The following is a 21,930-nucleotide window of genomic DNA, read 5'->3' on the forward strand; positions in this document are numbered from 1 at the left end:
AGGCTTCCTTATAAAATGCCAGGTCAATGTATTAAAAAAAGTTAAAGGACAAAGAACATTACCAAGGTGAACCAAAGAAATTTCACAAAGGGTTTATTCACCGCAAGGTGACCCCCCCACCCACCATATGCACCAAACTGTTTCTACAGTGCTTCCAGGATCATCATACGGCTGGTTTTTCAAGTCAATTACACACTGCACTAATGGTTTGTTAAACGATGTTGGGAATTGCAAACTAAAAAAAAGAGCTGCCGCTCTTTGTCCTTGAGATAAATAAGACAGGAATACTGGTATACGGAATAATACAATATTATACAAAATTTGTACAGTGCCTTTCACTTCGGGAGGACGTCCCGAGGTGCTGGACAGTCAGGGATTTGGACCTGAGCTGGGGGTCGGGATCGGGGAGGGCGGAAAAGGTAATAATCCTTTAATTTGATATAGCGCCATATCACGTCTTTGAGACATCTCAAAGCACTTCACAGAATGTACTGTAAAGTGAATTGATTGTATATTTTGTGGGGGAAACGCGGAGTAAGGAAATTTGCATTTCGCCCCGCCCAGGAATCGAAACCAGGTCCTCTCCTTGCAAGGTGAGTGCTCTAATCACTGCACTACAGGACTCCACAAGTGGAACTGGATATGAAACAAAAATCTTTTATGCAACAAGACATTAAGAGCAATCCATCTCATGTAGTGTCAGAATTTTATAGCAGAGAAGGAGCTCATTACACATACTTTCCATGCATGCTTTCTGAAAGGGCTATCTATCTAATTCCACTGCATTGCTCAGTCCCCATACTGTTGTGTATTTTTCAAATAATAATCCTTAGAATATCCTGTGCAGCGCTTTGGGACATCCTCCAAACATGAAAGGAGCTATTTCAAATCAGAGTTATTATCATGTCTAGACATCTTAAAAGCATTTCAGAGTTCTCTGTAAAGTGTAGTAACTGTGTACTACACAGTTTAAGTGCTCTGAGATGCTGGCCTGCGTGGAGGGCACTATATCAGTGCAAGTTGCTGTTGTTCTTGTGTATTCTACAGCCAATTTGTGGCAATTTAATGTGGCAGTCAATTCGTGCATAGCAATGTCCCACAAACATCCATGAAGTGAAAGTAGCTGAAGGCTTAGCCACAGTGGGTGGGGGATTTGTACCAGGACAGGCTGAGCCAAGCAGAAGAGTGGAGAAGTCGCAGAGACAGGGAGGTACTAGACATAAGGGCTTTATAGATGAGGGCAAGACCGTGGAAGTCAATCTGTTGGGAGCCAGGGATTCAGTGGAGCCTGGAATGAATGATGTGTGGAGTTTGGTATGGGCGAGGATGCAGGCAGCGGAGTTCTGAATCAGCCAGAGCTTATGGGACAAAGGTCCCATTCAGGCTCTATGAGGTGGAGTGGGCATCAATTAATATTAATGATAATTTAAAGCCTTATCACATCAAGATGTCTCAAAACGCTTCACGGGATATACTGTACAATGGATTGGCTGTGTATTTTGTGGGCAAAATTAATTTAAAACCATGCAATAGTTTAATAAGGGGAAACAATTTCAGATAAATGGAAACTTGATAAGTCCCTCAAACATATGATGAAACTGTAGGTGTCTGGTTTCTGGTTTGTACAACATTCTAATATGATGTTTTATTCTGTTCTTAGACTGAATCTCTACACTTAATGCAGAGACTTGAAAATTTGGGAGTGTTTCCGCTGGAGCATAGGTTAAGGAGAGATGAATGGGAGAGGTTTTCAAACTAATTTAACAGGATAAAATGAGAAACTGTTCATCAGGGAGCAAGTAATGAGGCCCTAAATTCAAGAATATCACAAGAGAAATGAAGATCATTAGAATGCCTTACCATAAATGATGATTGTAGATGAAACCATAACAGAATTTAATAGTGAATTGGATAAATAAAAGAAAATATTAAAGAGTGGGGGGTGGGCAGGAAACAGTGGGGATTTAGATTTGATGCCTCCTTTGGGGGAGCTGGTGCCAGCACTGAGAGAATAGGCTAAAATTCTAATAATAATCCTTGTATTTGATATAGCGCTTTACCATGTCGTCAAGGCCTCTCAAAGCGCTTACCAGAATATACTGTTAAGTGAATTGACTATTTTTTGTGGGCGAAACGCGCGACAGCCAATTGCACACAGCATTGTCCCACAAACAGACATGTATTGAGTGATCAAAAATATTTTTAAGGGATTATTACCCAGGAAAGCGATCAACCAATCGACTAACAACTGGGTTCCAGTCAGGAAACTTGTCCAATACGCCTCAGCATTCCACACTGTCCCCGACAATGTACCCAACTCAATGATTCTATAATGACTATAAAGTGCATCCCTATGTTTGATGTGCAACGCCAGTCACACACTGCTGTAACATTCTGAACAGTCATTACTGCAAGGGAAGAATATTACAGGATTTGGGAGCAAGCAGGAGATTGGGATTAGGTCAGGTGACTCATTTGAAGAAAAAAATACCAGTGCAATCTTGATGGTGTCAAACTTTTCGGTTAAAGGGTTTCATGATTCAAGGTGAATCAAGAAAAAGATTTACAAAATAACTGGGGAATTCAGGATTCAAAATCTAAAGTCAAATTAACCATGTAAGAAAGTGTCCTTACCTGAATGCTGCCAATAGTGGAGCATAAACTGAGTCCCCATCATACACATATAAATGGTCCCAGCTGCATTCTGTAGCAAAGTGATTGAATCGAAGCCTTAATATAGTGTTGGGCCTGAACAAATATAGAAAAGGAAATCAAGACAAGTCTTCAATGCTTCAAATAAAACCTGCTTACAACATGCATGTAAATGAGCTGCGTGATTGAATACAGAGACATACAGAAAGGCTCCTAGGTTAGGGAATCGTGAATGAGAAAGTAAAATCAGTCAAATAGCTGTTCAGACAACCTCCTGATGGTGTGTGTATGTGTGCACAGGATTGGATTCAGTGAAATGGCCCATCACTTGAGATGTGATAATACAGCATATATAACATCAAAACATCTCAAAAGCGCTTTATGGGAGACAGTAAAGCCTCACCACCGCTGTGAAACAAATGACCAAATTAACTGTAGGATTAGTGTTCATCAACAAAGAAAAATAAGAGCATTTATTTAAAATGAAAGGGGAAAAGAGAAAAGAACAAATAGTTTCAAACTTGGAGAGATTTACATAATAGCGCAACACGAAAACAGGCCATTCGGCTCAACCAGTCCATGCCAGTGTTTATATTCCACAAGTCTCCACTCACTCATTGTTCCCTCCAATACCCTTCTAATCCCTTCTCCCCTGTGCATATTTAGCTTCCTCTTACATGTTAAGAGCAGTGGTGACCAACCTATGGCCCGCGGGTCGGAAGTGTCCCGCCAAACATTCGCACTGTCTAGGTAAGTCCATGTTCAATCAATAGTGTGCTTCCATTTATTTATTTATTAATTTATAGAAAAATCATGAAATATTCAATCAAGAAAATGTATATTAGTGGCTGACCAAAAAGGTTGGCCAGTAGTGTGTTAGAGGAAGTCTATTTGAGGTTTTTTCTAAAAAGTCAACAACACCGATAAAGCACAGCCTGGAATACTTACTGTCCTTCAATAAGCCAGGTACATTTTGTTTTGTACTTGTAGTTACCAGGTCCATCAGTCAGATACCCAGAGGGACCCGACAATCTGTAAAGCACACAAAGAAAGAGGCAATCAATAAAAAGAATGAACTGGCTTTGCATTTTTAAATGAACTGGTGAAACAATACTACTAATAATAATCCTTACATTTGATATAGCACCTTATCACGTCGTTGAGACTTCTCAAAGCGCTTTGCATGTAGATTAAGGAAACTTGCCTAAGGTTCTGCCTCACCAGGGAAAATTGAACACTGCTCCTCTCGCTTGGGAGGCGAGCACGCTACCCACTACCCTATGAGACTTCACAAAACAACTGGGAAACAGTAGCCTAGAAACCTTTTGGACATCTTAAAAATAAAGCAAAGCCTTGGAATTGATAGTGAGGCTAGAATACTGAAACATCTTAAAGAGCTTCATCTTGTTGTCAAGTGTGACAACTCTATTTCCAAATGCAACAGTGAATTTGCATACCACAAGATCCCACCAGCAGCTATAAAATGAATGACCAGTTTATTTGGAGGATTGTTGACCATCTATCAATGGTAAGCAATGTGGTTTTACAACAACAAAATTACATTTGTATAACGCCTTTCACATCGGGAGGACGTCCCAAGGCGCTGGACAGACAGAGTTACGGACCTGAATTTGAAATGTCCTCCCAACACGTACAATCCGACATTACATTTGTAAAGCGCCTTTCATGTCAGGATGACAATCAGGGATTAGGACCTGAGCGGGGGGGGGGGGGGGGGGGCGGGGTTTGGGATCAGGGAGGATGGAGGTCAGAGAGGGTAGGAGGTTGGCTGAAGGCACAGTCGAAGAAGAGGGTCTTGAGGCGCACCTTGAAGGAGGTGAGTAAGTGAGGCAAAGGGAATGTGGGATGGAGTTCCCGAGGGTGGGGGCATAGGCTGAAGGCCCGACCGCGGGACATGGAGCAGGCCAGAGGCTGCTGAGTAGAGGGAGCAGACAGGGTTAGCAGCTCAGAGAGACAGGAGGGGGCAAGGCCATGGAGGGCCTTGAAGATGAAGACAAGAATTTTGAACTCGATCCTCTGAGGGATGGGGAGGCAGTGGAGCCGGGTAAGAGTTTGTGTGATGGGGTCACAGAGCCTGGAGCAGGAGAGGACACGAGCTGCAGAGTTCTTGTGATCTGTAGCTTGTGGAGGGAAGAGTTGGGAAGGCTGACAATGTAAGGTTCTATATACATTTAAACTGTTGTTATAGCGAGATAACATTTTCAGCTGCCTTACATATTCTGTCAATGAGAAATGATAAAAGTTAGGAAATAATGCTTGGCATTACTGCGCACAGGACATTTTACAGCTGTTGCTAACAACTCATTATCTCATACTTTGCAGAGCATTTGAGGGAGAGTATAGCACAGATTTACAAGGATGTTACCAAGGAAGAGAGATGCAGCCATCAAGAAAGACTGAACGAGTTGGAACTTTTCGCTCCAGAGATGATTGAGAGGGGACTGGAGCTGTTTAAGATGATGAAAGGATTTGATAGGATGGACTGTTTCCACTTGTAGAGACAATATAAAAAAGCACTTTATCAAACCAAAGTATTATAATTCTTGCATTTGATAAAGCTGCCTTTCAAGTAATTTCACAGGAAATATTTTGACATGTAGTGATTGTGCATTTTATATGTGAAAACTGCAGCCAATTCAGTACAGCAGTGTTCCACTACTTCCACTATGAAGTGAATGACCAATTTTATTTTGGTGTATTGCCAGCAAGGCCTTCGGAAGTAACTACCTTCTCTTTTCCAATAGTGCCATGGGATATTTAACATCCACCTGAACAGGCATAACTCACCTCCCACAATATAACATTATATTGGAGTGTCAGTCAAGATTACGAGAGATCAAAGTCTCAACATGCAGTTCCTGACACAGCCTTCTGAGGCAAGAGTGATATCAACTGAGCCAGGCTGACACACCTGTATCAAGCTATTGAGCAGCAGCAGGAAAGAAAGCAACAAGGACCTTTATATCTTTGCATTTGCTATAGCTTTCACATTGCAGAGACAACAACAAATTGCATTTATATCACGCCTTTCACATTGGAAGGCCGTCCCAAGGCACTGCAAGCAGATAAAAACAAAGATCTTGGGGTAGAGCAAAGGAGGTGATATTGAATTTGTGACCCATCTTGAGAACTGAGTACATTTCTTGATATTGTCTAAAAATAAGAACATCTTGGCATTGTAGTGGGTACAGCAAAGAGAATTAGCTTACTGATTCACAGCAGCAATCTGGGAAGTGAGTTAGGAGAAGTAACAAAAGCCAGAAATGTTCACACTGAAAAGGCTCAGGGAAGATCTTAGTAGAAATACCGAAGATCTAGTCGGGCACAAATAATTTAACAGGTGTGTTGAGAAGAATGAGGAGACTGACTTCAAGCTCAGAAAAGGAAGGACACAGTTCAGATTTAATTTACTTACACAGAGAGGGGTGAATACAATACAATTTTACATTTATATATTGCCTTTCACATTTGGAGAATGTCTCGAGGTGTTGGGACAGATAGACCAGGGCAGTGTTGTCAAACCCAAATTTGTACTGAGCCACGTGTACTGAACCACACACCAGTTGAAAATGTAACAACAGAGACCCACGTGTGAGTATCCAATTCCCACTACGAAGTCAATCAAAGAGATATGCAGCAAACAGCATTGTCGTAGTGGAATCACCACAACAAAGTCTTGTATATATGCATGTCGAACATGCTGGACTTTTCGAATATTCCACACTCAATTGCAGTGATGATTATGCAACAATTTGTTAATTTTCAAATGTAACTTTGTAAACTTGCCATTGACACTTGTACAGTTTTATATGCAAGCTGCTAGTATTTACCCAACTCACATTTACATTCAAAGAAAGTAGAGACTTCGTGAGTTATATTCATCTAAATACAGGGAAAACAGTTCCTGGGAATTGTGTGATAATATACAAATCTATGTCATTATATAACATTTGAGTATACTTGTTTGGTTTGATTATTCAGATGAGTATTATTTCAGATAATTATTTCAATTGAATATGCAAAAAGCCTGACTAGAGAAAGTTTAACTCATATATATAGCCTTAAATAGCCATGTACACACACATCTCTTTAAGCAAATTATCAGCAGGGATAATAATAATCCTTGCATTTGATATAACTCTTTTCACATCTTCTAGACGTCTCAAAGCACAGAATATACTGCAAAGTGAATTGATTTTATATTTGTGGGCAAAACATGGCAGTCAATTGCGCACAGCAGTGTCCACAAACAGCCATGGATTGAAGTGACTAATTTATTATTGTTTTTTTTCATCTGAGATACATGCTTTCTGCAACACCGTCCTTCAAGCCCTCTGCGTTGCCCCTTCCTTATCTTCGGATCGCACCTGAAGACCTTCCTCTTCGACCGTGCTTACGGAAGTCTGCCCCCAGCTCAGGATCGTGCTGTCACTATCAAGCGCTCTGGGTTACTACCCTGCATGAGGGGCGCTGTGTAAATGCAAGTTGTGCTGAAGCTGAGGTGGGCCACACCAAGACCCTTCGTGAACCATATGTGGTCCATTGCTCTTGGGTTTGTTATTGCAGGTCCACGATTTGCACCCAAGCTGGGAATGGAGGCCGGAAAAGATGGCCAAAACTGTGGTCAGAGGTCTTGTGACGGACCTTGAAGGAGACAAGGAAAAGGTGGAGACGAAGGGACTCCGAGATGGAGTTCCAGAGAGTGGGAGCAGATACGCTGAAAGCCCGACTGCAGAGGGTGGAGTGGGTGCTTGAAGCAAGTCAGTGCCCGCTGAAGGAAGGGAAAAGCCAGGCTGGTAAGGTTTGAGGAGGGTGCCGAAGTAGGGTGGGCAAGAACATGCAGAGATTTAGAGGTTAGGATGAGGATCTTTCACTGGGGGTTGGGGAATGAACGGATTCCTGGATAGTCTTCAGCTCTTGAAGGGAAGGGGTGGGTAGTTCAGCCAGCAGAGAGTTGATGTAATCGAGCCTGGACGTGATGAATGCATGGATTAGGTATGCCCAGGGAGGCGGTGGAGATAGAGACTGTAAGCAAATTCAACTGGAGGGAATTTAACAGCAATTTGACAAATAATTGAATTGGAAGCAGCGTTTTTTATTTAAAACTAGTTTGGGCCATAGTGATCCTTCATAGTCCTGAACATTACAGGTCTCAACTTCAAGCAAACAGGTATTGAGCAACAAGTCCCTAAAAAAGTGAAGTCCGTAACACTTTCTCTTTGCCACCATTCTAACAAAGAAGGTTTCAGAACATGCTCCGACTTTATAAATAGAACATTGTAATAAGAAAACTGATTAAAGTGAAATGGCCTCGCACTCCAGCATAGAAAGGCTGCTGTCTTACACCATAACTATTCCTCAGTCTATCAAGGAACAGTGAATCTTTTGTTGCTGTACAAAGCCCGGCTTTAAGAGAATCATTTCATGCCTCACCGTCAAGTCCAGATAAATAGCTCTTGTGCGGCAGTAACCAGAGTCTCTCACTTGACATTTTTCATGGAACTTTTATTAAGATCACATGCAAATCCAGCCTTTCTCCCCAGTCAGTTCTTTGGAGGCATTGGGAATAAAGTGCGAGACATAACCCTCCCCCTGCTCCAAAAGCAAGCCTACTTACTTGCAGTGACAGGTTCAGTTGTGAGCAGTCTTTCCCAGCACTCAGGGCTACTCAGAACAAATGCTTAGTGAGTATTCTTGATAAGTTTCATAGTAGACTTAGTACAGTAGTTAGTCCCAAGCACTTCAATATCTGTTTATATTAATAATAATCCTTGCATTTGATATAGAGAATTATCACATCGTTGAGATGTCTCTAAGTGATTCACAGCATATATTGTAAAAAGTGAATTAACTGTATTTTGTGGGTGAAACACAGCAGCCAATTGTGCACATCAGTATCGCATAAACATGGATTTAGTAACTGAATTATTATTATTTTTAGATTTTTGAAAAGCAGTTGTGGATTTACCACATTATTAATAATATGAATTATTATTATTAATAATGTGGGAATCCCACAACATCTTTTTTTTAAAGAAAGGTCAATCAGCAGAACGGGAACATTTCTCATCCCTGAATGCATAGCCCTGCTGTTCTCCTGGGGATCAGTCACAAAAACAAACCCAGTGAACCTAAAGGAGGTGTTCCATGCTGTTCAGTGCCAAAAAACCTCTTTGCAGCCTCCAACTATTTTCACTAGATATACATTTGCTAGATTTTAATTTTACCACAAATTGACTGCCGTGATCACCCACAAAACACAGTCACTACAGTTTATAGTATATCTGTGAAGCAATTTGAGACTTCCTCCTGATAGGAAAGATGTTATACCAAATGTAAGAATTTTCTATTCCTACCATCCAGGAATAAAAATTGGCTGATGTCTGACAGGCAATCTGTCAAAAACAGCTGTGGTCTTTGGATCAAAGAAGAGAAAGACAGAAAGTTTGGCGTAGTCTGCCTAAATGTGGATGTGCACCCATGTCCACAGGTGATATCAGTGGTGTAATGCGTGTGTGGGGGGAGGGGTGTAGCACACTGATAGTAAAAAAAGCAGGACTGAAAATAGAGCCATGTGAATGTCCAGGAATGGGAGGAGATGCCATTGTAAGAGACAAAATGAAGATCCCAGCTAGGTAAGCGTGAAAGACTATGGAGAAGATCGGAGTGCTCAATGGTGTCAAATACGGCAGGAGATCGAGGGGAACAAAGGAGCAAAGGAAACCCCGGTCACAGATGGAGAGAAAGTCATTGGTGACTTGGACAACAACAACTTGAATTTATATAGCGCCCTCCACGCCGGACGGCGTCTCAGAACGCTTTACAGTTTAGGATCCCAGGGCTGAGCCAGGGGGAGGGGGAGGAAGGTGACCGAAGGCGCAGTCGAAAAAAAAGGTCTTCAGCAGAGACCTGAAAATGGGAAGGGAGGGAGCGAGACGAAGGGAGTGAGGAAGGCAGTTCCAGAGCCTCAGGGCATAATGGCTGAAGGCACGGCCACCAAGGGTGGAGCAGAGGACTCGGGGGACGAGGAGGAGGCCAGACCCGGAGGAACGAAGGCAACGATGCGCCAGAGGTGGAAGAAAGCGGTGCTGGTGAGGGACCGGATGTGGAGGAGGAAGGATAATTGGGGGTCGAACCTGACGCCTAGGTTGCGTACGGGTTCAGAGAGTTTTAGGGGGAGGTCGGGTAGGTGGAGGAGATGAGAGCCGTGAGATTTTAGACGTTGACGGGAGCCAAAGAGTATGGATTCCATCTTGTCAAAGTTCAGCTGAAGGAAGTTTGCACTCATCCAGCCCCTGAGGTCTGACAGGCAGGCTGACAGAACATCAGGGGACTGAGGGTTGCAAAGAAAGGTGGAAAAATAGAGTTGGGTGTCATCTGCATACATGTGGAAATGTACCCCATGTCTGCGGATGACATCACCAAGAGGAGCATGTAGATCAGAACGAGGAGGGGGCCAAGGATGGATCCCTGGGGTACCCCGCAGATAACCGGGTGAGAGCGGGAGGAAAAGTCGTTTGTGAGATGTACTGCTGGTGGTTTGTGAGGTAGGACTTGAACCAGGCGAGTGCGGTCCCACTGAGGCGGATGACGGAGGAAAGGCGGTGGAGGAGGATGGCGTGATCGACTGGGTCAAACACGGCGGAGAGGTCCAGGAGGACAAGGAGGCAGAGGGAGCCCTGGTCACAGATAGAGAGGATGTCATTTGTGACTTTCACAAGCGCAGTCTCTGTACTGTGGGCAGGGGGGAAACCACACTGGAGGGGTTCGAAGAGGGAGTGGGAGGAGAGGTGTGCGCGAAGTTGGTTTGCAACAACACTTTCTAGAACTTTTGAGAGGAAGGGTAGGTTAGAGATAGGGCAGTAGTGGCTGAGGTTTGAGGGATCTAGGGAGAATTTTTTCAGGAGGGGGGTGATGACAGCAGTTTTAAGGGAGGCAGAGACTGATCCGGAGGGAGGGACTGGTTAATAATGTCAGCAGAGGGGGAGTTGGGTGACCAGTAAGTTGGTGGAGAGGGGGTCGAGGCAGCAGATGGTGGGTTTCATGGAGGTGATGGTGGGTGAGAGGGAGGAGGAAGAGATGGGGAGGAAGGAATATGGAATGGGCGTGGTGGTAAGAGCAGATGATGAGGAAGGTGAGGAGAACAGAGAGGGCATGGTGGAGGGTGACAAGAGGCAGGTGGATGAGGCTGCCTGGCGGATGTTAAGTATTTTAGATGAAAAGAAGTCCATGACCTCCTCGCACTTGGTATTTGATACGAAGATTGAGGAGACCTGAGGGGGGGCACGGAGGAGGTAGTGGGTGGTGGAAAAAAGGATTTTAGGGTTGTATTTAGCTCCAAGATGATGTTGGAGTAGAAGGCCGTTTTTGGGACCAGAACAGTCTTGGTGCTGTAGGTTGAAATCATATTAGAGGGGTTCAAAGGAGAGTGGTTGGAGAGAAGTTAGGAGGCAACAACACATTCTAACAGTTTGGAAGGAAAGGATATATTGGAGATGGGTTAATTACAAGAGAGCATGGAGAAGTCTAGTGAAGTTCTTGACAAAATTAATATATCTTGAACATGCACGAGAAAACATGCAGTGAGACGTTTAATGCCTCATCCAATATCTGCACCTCCAAAAGTGCCATACTACTCCAGTACTATATTGGAGCATCAGCTTAGACTATGAGTTTGAGTCCTAATGTGGAGCTTGAATTGACAAACGCCTGATGCAGAAGTGACCAATTTAGCCAGGCACCAAAGGATCACATACCTCTATTTTTTTGTTCTTCAAAAAAAAATGATGAACTTTGACTGTAAATGGCTACCATGCCATCTGAGGTGCATTATACGGCAGTACTGTCTTGGGGAATTTTAGCATCAAAACCATGATCTGAAATTATAATAATCCTTGCATTTGATACAGCGCTTTATCACGTCGTTGAGATATCTCAAAAGCGATTCACAAAATATACTGTAGAGTGAATTGACTGTAGATTTTGTGGGTGAAACACGGCAGCCAATTGTGCACAGCAGTGTCCCATAAACAGTCGTGGAGTGAGTGACCAAATTATTATTATTATTTTAAAGGGATTATTACCCACGGAAATCAATTAACAACTGAATTCCTATTAACTGCTAGGTAAACAGAAGGTGTAGAGTAAGAAAACTTGCCCACGATTTCGCCCCACCCATGAATCGAACCCGGGTCCTCGAGCTTGTGAGGCGAGTGCTCTAACCAATTTGCTACAGGACATGAGTTATAAAAAAAATTTGTTGACCTTGTGCTCTCAATTTTGAGCATTTGGCTTCTCTGTGGATTTCCTCAATCAGTTTTTTGTTACACGCTTCCTTTTTTTCATCCCTGAAGCCACACTGGCAGAAGAAACTGCTCCCCATCGATCGTCCAATTGCCTCTGGCTTAATCGTCACATCTCTGATCAGTTATGCCTTTTTAAATTGTGGCTTTCTCAGGGGGCAGATTTCTTTTTATAAACCATTTACAGACACTGTGTCTACAATTTTAGATTCCTCTCATCTTTTATGGCTTAAGGCTATTTATTTTCAGAGCGCAAAATATTTGAAAAAATTTAAACCTCAGATGTTGTATGGGCCTGAGGACTTGGACTGTGAGAGCGAAACAGGAGGGCAATGGTTACACAAGAACATAACAAATTGCTAGACAAAAGAAGAGAAAGATCCATTCAGTTCGCCTTCCACCATCCTGGCAGTCGCTTGTCATGTCGTGTCCCAAACTGTATATTATATCCTGGGATATTATTTTCCAACAGAAATCTATCTAATTTGTTTTTAAAACAAACAACACTTTCTGCTTCCACCGTCTCCCTAGGCAGCCTGTTCCATACGTTTAGTACTCGCTCACTGAAGTAGTGTTTCAGCAGATTTGATTCGAATTTAAGCCCCCCTTCGATTGCAGGCCACATCCTCTGGTTCGAATGTTCAGTACACGATAAAACAGCTCATCGCGGTCTGCATTATCTGTACCTTCAGAATCTTACAGACCATTGATCCAGATCTCTCCTTCTCCTTTCACCACCGTGAGCAGCTAATTTGTGCACATTTATGTCCCACAAAAAGGAGCAGTGAGTACTTTCAACATAGAATCCTTGAACTTTACCACAAAATATATCTGAACTCTGAACTCACAATCCAGGCTGACACTCCAGTGCAGCTCCGGGGGGAACGAGGCACTGTGGGAGGGAGCGTCCTTCACATGAGACGTTAAACTGAGGTCCTGTCAATGCCTGTCCAAGTGGATGTTAATGTTCCCCTGGCGCAATTCATAACGAGAAGAGAATTTCTCCCAGTGTCCTGGACAATAATCCCCCAGATAATAATTGGCCATTTACTTCATGTAGCAAATTGGATTCTTATAGCATATTGGTTTGATTTCCTGCCAGGGCGAAACGTTGGGCAAGTTTCCTTACTCCACAAGCCTCTGTCTACCTAGGAAGTAAGTAGGAGCCCGGTTGTTAGTCGATTGGCAGATCACTTTTCCGAAATAATAATCCCTTCAAAAAAATAACAATTTGGTCACTCAATCCAAGACTGTTTGTGGGACACTGCTCTACACAATTGGCTGCTGTGTTTCGTCGCCTAAATATACAGTTAATTCACTTTACAGTATATTTTGTGAAGCACTCTGAGACAACTCAAAAATGCAATAAGGCTCTGTATGAAATGCAAGGATTATTATTGTACTGTGCACAAATTGGCTGTCGCAACAAACAGTCACTTCATTCTTACAATAAATCCTGTGAAGTGCTTCGTGATAATAATAATAATAAGCCTTGCATTTAATAAAGCGCCTTATCATAACATTGAGAAAATAGCATTTCACAGAATATGTTGTGCAATGGAACGACTATATTTTGTGAGCAAGATGCCCTCCCGACATGAAGGGAAAAATTGCAAAGATTAATTTATTATTATCAATTAAGTCTGCCCTGTTTGTTTGATCCCATTCTACTTCCCCCACAGCCCTCAGCATTCCTCCTCTTCAAAAATCAAATTCCCTGATAAAGAACTCTGCTTCAGCTACAACTTGGAGCACAGAATACCACATTCCAACCACACTGTGTGTATTCCTGTCATTCCCAAGCAAAAGCAAAGAAACCACTTATAAAAGTTTTATGGGTTAGCTCTCAAACATGAAGCCACATGTGCAGCATGCAAAGCAGAATGTGAAAGAAAATCAACAAATATCGACAAACATTGACAAAGAAAATCGCTCCTGTGATAAACTGAATAATAATAATAATAATCATTGCATTTGATATTGCCCCATATCACATTGTTGAAACATCTCAAAACGCTTCATAAGATTTACTGCAAAAGTGACTATTTTTGTAGGCAAACATGGCAACCAATTTACAAACAGACCATACACAAACAAACACACACACACACAAACACAATTTGGAAAGAGTTTCTCCTGGAGTCCTACACAACAAATTCCAGATAAATTGGTCAGTCACCCCCTGTTTGTAGGACATAAATGTGCACAAATTGGCTGCTATGTTCACCTACAAATACAGTCAGTACATATTACAGAAAACTCTGATGCACTTTGAAACGTTTTGGCGTGACAAGATGCTATATCAAATGCAAGTATGAATAACTCAAACCCTTCAACAAGCCGGTTACACACTTAAGGTAATGATTGTGCATTTTGTACAAGAAAACTTATACAGCAAAACAACTAAGAGTAAATTTGTGCTCCCCTCCTGACCCCAGTCAAGCTTTCAGATGTCCACTTGAGCAAATTTAAAATGATTTTCTTTCATTTACTGCCCTCCAAGATGAAGATAGATACACCAAAATATGTTAAGTGGTTAGAATTATCAGAAAAAACACCCTTAAGCACTGAAGCAGCACAAAGCCGGGCAGTAAAAGACCATTTAAATCAAATCTATGCTTGTGACATTGCAAAGATGGAGCAATGGCACCAAATTGATTTGACTCACATTGGTCGCCAATGGTGATATGAATCATTTTTAAATTTCAGCTTCTCCGCTCAAACTCAATCAGAAATAAGCAAGACGTGGCTGTAAATACACCTTCAGAAAATCAATTCACACAATAATTGTACTGTATAGTAGCTATACTGTTTGAACTTGCAACAAAGTGCTCCAAATTTAGTTTGATAATAGCCTATCAACCAAATTGCTTTGATGCTGCAGTTCAATTTAACACTAAGCTACAATAATGTCCTTCAGTGTTCAACATTCCTATTTAACCAATCTGTTTTCTTTTTTTAAAAATCTAACAGCAAAAACACAGAAGAGCACAGCTTCAATGTGCAACCAACAATTTGGCTAATTGTGTGAAGCTCTGGCATTAGCCAGGCTCAGAGTCTCACCCCTGGGTCAGAAGGCCGTGGGTTCACACCACACAATAGGACATGAGCCCAGTCTAGGCTGGCCATTTCAGTATGGTCGGGGGGTGGGGGGAGACTGAATTATCAGAGGTTCAGCCTATCAAAAATATCTTTCAGTTGAAAAAGTAAAGAGTTTCCGTCAACCTGGTCTATGACATACACAAACAAAAAACCACTATGCTTGAGTCACCCCCCCCCCTCTTACCCAATTTCTTAGAATTTAGGCACGGTTAACAAGAAGTTTTTTTTTGGTCAGTGGGTGTCTGACACAAGCGGAAACCCATCACCATGTGCTTAAGAGTATCCAAACCAAACTAAGAATTCCATGCATTTATCATGGAAATTCCAGAGATAAATGGAATGCGTACTCTCTCCTGGTTCTTGGCAAGAGGCAAGACTTGAGGACCCCAGTGTGTATATTGGATTACCGCTGGACTCCAGCAAAAATCGTACAAGCAAATGTTTGCCTAGCTAGGGCCACTCCTGGCAGGGCTTTGGCTTTCAAGGTTATCAAGTGTGTCACCTTGGAGCTAACTCAACCCTAAATAGACCCTGTTTACCTCCCTCATCCCCTCAGGATAACCACTGGTTGTCCATGAAAAATAACTAACACAGGTTTTAGCCATCACAGATAGCAGGTACCAATAACTTTTTGCCAGCCATATGGGAACACAACAGTATCAGCATATGAGGTGGGAATTTCTTCAGCATATGCTTTGACTTCACTTCCACATTCGAGAGCCCTGATGCGGAAAAGCACGCATAATCCATATAAGAACCCTTGCATTTAAAACAGCGCCTCCACATAATTGCTGCCAAGTGTAGTACGGTAGGCAAATACTTGGGGATATTTTGTCCATTACGCACTGTGCTGTATATACCTGTAAAGTTCTTTAAGAAACATTGCCTGCCTCCACCACCACCACCCCTTGGGCCACCAAGACCCTCAACCACATTTGGCCAACGATCTGCTCGCTGGACTCTTCAACTCTTCCTTAAACAGGATGCAGACTATCCACAACTTTGCAGGCTGTGTCCTTGTCCACACCTGCCTCTGCAAGCCTCTCACTCCCATCCACTGCTCCATTGGCTCCCTATCCCCCAGCGGATTGAGTTCAAGATTCTCATTCTCACCTTTAAATCCATCCTTAGTCTCGACCCATGCTACATCTGTGACTTCTTTTAAACCTAACAGCCCAGCCACTTCCTTTGCTCAGTGAGCACAGGCCTGCTTTGTGTTTCCTTCTCAATCCAACCATCCACAGGCAAGCATCCAGCCATTCGGCCCCCACTCTTTGGAATTTCATCCCGGAATCCATCCAACTCATTCCCTCCCTTTATTCAAGGGGAGTTTCAGTTATCTTTCCCTTCCCCTTGGCTCCCAATCCCAGCTCGGTGCCCATCCAACAAAAAATTGCATTTATATAGCAACTTTCACGCAGAGAGCATCTCAAAGAGCTTAACAATGGCGGAGCTTGACACCGAGCTGGGGAAAACAGAGATGACCATAGGAAGAGGAACGACGAGGAAGGTCGACAAGGAAGCTCTTTAGATGCAACTGAAGCTGGCAAGGAGGGGGCAAGTTAGAGAGCTTAAGGTCTCTACGGTAGATTCCTGCTTCAAATCTACTGCAGTGAAATATAGCTTCAATGCGACGTTTTCCATGATAGCCATTCTGTCCCCATTGAAGTATGATTGTCAACAGTGGTTGAAACCACAGTCGATCATGGCAGAGTACTTTAAAACATCCTCCCATGGTGAAAGGCGCTGTATAAATGTTAATTGTATTGCACTGTAATATATTGTGATGTCATAGAAAAATATGCAAGTTCTTTTAAAGTTTTGAAAACATTAACAGATAAATTAACTCATTTGTCACATACATGATTGGCTTCAAATACAAGCACCTCAAAGCGATGCCACCCACCCATACATCAGAGAGATGATGATTTTGTAGGCTCATGAATAATAGATGCAAAGGAATCAGTGAACCTTTCTGGATGAATTTTGTGTTCATTAAAACAGAAGCACTTCCCTTGTTTCAGCCTCATGCGATTAGGCACAGCCCTTAGCTAACACAGTAAAGTTCATTCCTGCTTCAAATCTACCGCAGTGAAATATAGCTTCAATGCGATGTTTTCCATAATGCGTGATAGCCATTCTTTGCTCATCAAAGTGTGATTGTTAACAGTGCCAATGCAGAGGGAATCTGTGATGCTCCAACAATTGTTTGGGTCAATTGACTTTAGCTGCCAATTCCAACCGTAAGTGGTATGCATGGAACACTTAGTCTGATTTGGATACTGTTAAGCACGGCAATGGGTTTTCACATGAGTCAACAACAAGCTGACCAAAAAAAAATCCCCTGGTTAAATTGGTCCTTCATGTGATGGTGGTTTCTGTGTAGATGCTACAAAAACCTCTCTCTATGTGAGAAGAATTACATTTGCGCTTTGTGGTGTTCGATATAGTATGGCAATGGAAAAATGCAAGTGCGTTCTTTCTAATGGAGCAGGTTTTGTGGCAAAAATGGGTGTTTCCACCCACTTTGGTGTGACGATTGGGGGTGAGAAGACCAGCTCCTCACTCTCAGCACTTCCCCTTCGGGCAGCAGAAGTGTAAGCCCTTCTCTTTCTTCAATCCATTCTGTGGAATTTTAGGAATAAACTCACTTTGGTGAAACTAACACATCCTAGCAGAGGTCAACGAAATTGACACAATGATCAGAATTTTAACAACATGCTCTAAATTTATAAATTGTCTTTGATGTAGGACCAACAATTCAAAGCATTTGAAGCATATCAATGAGAATCAGCAAGGTGAGGGGAAATGTGAGAGGTTCAGTAAAGCCACAAACATGTTTTAAGGTTTTGAAGGCAGGGAGTGAAGGTGCAAGAAAAAGCGGTTTAGGAGGGAGTGCCAGAGAGTTAGGAGGGAGGGAGAAAGGGGAGTATGAATCTCAAATCTCTCTCAAATGCAAGGATTATTATTATATCAAACACAGCACTAGGATACAAAGCAGTAGCTGAAGTAAATAACCTTTTTCTAAGAGAGAGCAGAATCTTAAGAATGTAATGTAAGAATGTCATCCCATTGAGTTTACTATATCATTCTATTATCTCATAGAAGCTCTTTATCCTTCTAATCCCATTTACTTGCTATTCCTCCACATCCCTAGCAGTCTCCAACTGAAACCACTTCAATGATTTTGCATCAATGTGATCTTCTAGGGCAGTGCATTCCACATTCTCTTCAATTAATGTTTTATGTGCTCTTAATAAACCATAATATGTTCATTTGCTAATAAAAATTGAAAAAAAATTCAGTAGCTTTCCAAAATCACAATAAGCCTTGCATTTGATGAATATAAGCCTTGCCTTATCGTGTCATTAAGATGTCTCAAAGCTCTTCACAGTATATATAGTAAAGTGGATTGACTGTATTTTGTGGATGAAACACAGCGGCCAACTTAAAAAGAACAAGTCATTGAAACGTTCCAAACTGTAAAGTGGCTGTTTTGTTGACAATCACAGCAGCCAATTTACACACAGCAATGTCCCACAAACAGCCACTCAGTGAGTGACTTATTTGGGGGATTGTTGGCTAAGACACCGGGAGAAACTCCCTTCTCATTTACTACCTCACCCCTCAGGCCGCTGAAACTTTTGTTTATGCCTTCATCACCTCCAGGCTCGAAATTGCAAATGCTCTGCTTGTCGGCCTTCCCAACTCCTCCCTCCACAGGCTGCAGATAATCCAGAACTCTGCAGCCCGTGTCCTCTTCCGCACCAAACTCCGTGACCCCATCTCCCCCACTCTCCCCGACTCCATTGGCTCCCTATCCTTCAGAGGATCCAGTTCAAGATCCTGGTCCTCACTTACAAAGCCCTCCATGGATTCACCCCACCCTAACTCTCCGACCTCCTAACCCCCTACCAACCCTCCTGCTCCCTCAGCTCAGCCGGCTCTGGCCTACTCCACGTCCCCCAACCCACCCGCCCCACCATTGGTGGGAGAGCCTTCAGCCACTCTGCCTCCAACCTCTGGAATTCCATCCCTCAATCACTCCACCTCACCCCCTCCTTAGCCTCCTTCAAGTCCCGCCTCAAGACCCTCCTGTTCGACCATGCCATCGGCCACCCCCCTTCCCCTCTCCCCACCAACCCCTGCTTGGGTCTGAAATGCTGTACACTGTCCAGCGCCTTGGGACGTCCTCCCAACATGAAAGGTGCTACACAAATGTAATCTTGTTGTTGTTGAATAGTGCCATGGGATTGTTAATGTCCACCTCAACCAGCAGACAGGACCTCAATTTAATGTCTCAACCATTCATTCAAACAGTGGTCAGCCTGTATTTACTCAAACAGACCATTATGCATATCTGCTTTGTCGTTGTTAAGGGAATTTATTTTATAAAGTTGAAATGTGGACGGGACAAAATGAATGGCCAATTAATTGGTTTGGTTTTGGTGAATTTGAATGTGGAGGAATATTGTCCAGGACACAAAGGGGATATAGTCTAACAAATTAGAGAGAAGTTGGTTAGAAATGAACTCAGAAGACATTTCTGGACATATAGGGCTTTGTGAACATGGCATGCACTGGCCCAGTTGGCATTAGATGTAGAATCGCCTGATAAAAAACAGTTGAGAAGTAGGGGTAGAACCAGAACAAATTACAACCGTTCTGATGAAGGGTCGTGGACCCGAAACGTTGACTCATTTTTCTTTCTCCATAGATGCTGCCTCACCTGCTGAGTGTTCAACCTCGCGACTTCAACATCCACTTCACCCTCTCCTGCTCCACCTCCTCTCTCAACCTCTCTCTCCACATCCACCCTGCTACCCACACCCACGGTCACCCACTCGACCTGGTAATCACCCAGGGCCTCAGCGTCCCGGATGTCACCAGGCCATCTCTGACCACCATTTCATCTCCCTCAACTCCCATATCCCTCTCCCCACTGCTTCCAAACCTACCACCATCTTCTACCGTCCTAGAAGAAGATCTCCCCGTAATCCCTCTCCCCTGCCCTGGAGTCATCTGAACTTCTCCCCCTCTGGCCCACCTCTTGCAACAACCACTCACTGACTCAATCTTCTCCACAGCACCCTCTTCACCACACTCGACGTCCTTGCCCCCCTCACCTCCCTCACCGCCTCCTATTTCCGATCCTCACCCTGTTTCACCAGCCACCTCCGTTTGCTTAAGGGCCAGGTGAGGTCTGCCGAATGCAATTGGCTCAAATCCGGCCTAACGGTCCACCGCCACATCTGGCTGGACCTCATCAAGACCTACCACTCCTCTCTCACCTCAGCCAAATCGTCCTTCTATTCCAGGTTAATCCTGGAGGCAAAGGGCAACCCCAGACTCCTGCTCTCCACCACTAACCGGCTCCTCCACCCTCCCCAACAAGCCTCGCAGATACTTTCCTCTGACTCTCACTGCGAGAAAATGCTGGACTTCCTCGAGTCCAAAATTGAGGGAATCCGCTCAGCTGCCACTACCCTCCCAGTCCTGTAGCTCAGTGGTTAGAGCACTCGCTTTGCAAGTGAGACACCTGAGTTCAATTCCAGGCAGAGGGCGAAACCTTGGGCAAGTTTCCTTACTCCACACAGAGCCTAATAATAATCCCTCCAAAAAAAAACAATAATAAATTGGTCATTTTCAATCTACGACTGTTTGTTGGACATTGCTGTGCGCAATTGGCTGCCGCGTTCGCCCACAAATATACAGTCAATTCACTTTACAGTATATTCTGTGAAGCGCTTTGGGACGTCCTCCCGACGTGAAAAGCGCTATATCAAATGCAAGGATTATTATTATAACTTCCACTCCCTCCCTATCCCCACTCCACATAATTACCCATCCGACAATTATCCATCCCTCACTCCACACCTTTGAGCCTGTCACCCCCTCCTCTGTCTTCAACACGGTAATTTCCATGAAATCCACCAACTGCTCCCTGGACCCCATCCCCACCCCTCTCCTTTAAACCCCAGCTCCACCTCCTTGCCCCACTACTCGCCGACATCATTAACCTCTGTCTGTCATCTGGCACTGTTCCTTCCCCCCTCAAAACAACCACTATCACCCCCACCTTGAAGAAACCTTCCCTCAACCCATCACAGCTGTCTAACTACCGGCCCATCTCAAATCTCCCCATCCTATCCAAGGTCCTTGAGAGAGTCATTGCCTCCCAGCTTCACTCTTTCCTCTCCTCTCACTCTATGAACCCCTCCAATCGGGTTTCAGTGCTGCCCACAGCACGGAATCTGCTCTGGTCAAGGTCACAAATGACATCCTGACCACGTGTGACCAGGGCTCCCTCTGCCTCCTCGTCCTCTCGGCCGCCTTTGACACCGTGGACCACTCAATCCTCCTGCACCGCCTCTCCTCCCACCTCAACCCTTAAGGTTCTGTCCTTAGCTGGTTCAGATCCTACCTTTCACACCATATCCACTTCGTCGCGGCAAACGGTTTCTCCTCCACCCCCCGTACTGTCTCGTGCGGTGTTCCTCAGGGTTCTGTCCTCGGTCCCCTCCTCTTCACCCTCTACATGCTCCCCTCTTGGTGACATCATCCGCAGACATGGGGTAAATTTCCACATGTATGCGGATGACACCCAACTCTACCTCTCTGTCTCCACCCTCAACTCCAGGAATATTGGCGTCCTGACCAACTGCCTGTCTGACATCAAGTCCTGGACGAGGATCAACTTTCTCCAACTCAAAGTCAGCAAGGCCGAGGCCCTCTTGATTGGCTCGCGCCAGCATCTCCACACCTCAGGCGCTGGCAGCATCAGCCTCCGCGGCTGCACACTCAACCTGGGTATCCTGTTTGACCCTGAATTGTCCTTTCTCCCCCACATCCG

At 43.8% G+C, this 21,930-nt stretch overlaps 1 protein-coding gene across 1 annotated transcript in view; it reads right to left on the reverse strand.

The window, feature by feature from the left end:
• atrn (attractin) overlaps window positions 1-21,930 on the reverse strand; it is a 171,090-nt gene that overhangs the window by 130,403 nt on the left and 18,757 nt on the right. The window contains exons 2-3 of the mRNA XM_042343754.1: window positions 3,601-3,684; window positions 2,635-2,748 (exon numbers count right to left, since the gene is read on the reverse strand). Coding sequence (XP_042199688.1) covers window positions 2,635-2,748; window positions 3,601-3,684 — 198 coding nt within the window. The remainder of the gene's footprint in view (window positions 1-2,634; window positions 2,749-3,600; window positions 3,685-21,930) is intronic.

The sequence above is a fragment of the Callorhinchus milii genome, unplaced genomic scaffold (assembly GCF_018977255.1).
Source record: "Callorhinchus milii isolate IMCB2004 unplaced genomic scaffold, IMCB_Cmil_1.0 Scaffold1, whole genome shotgun sequence".
NCBI lineage: Eukaryota > Metazoa > Chordata > Chondrichthyes > Chimaeriformes > Callorhinchidae > Callorhinchus > Callorhinchus milii.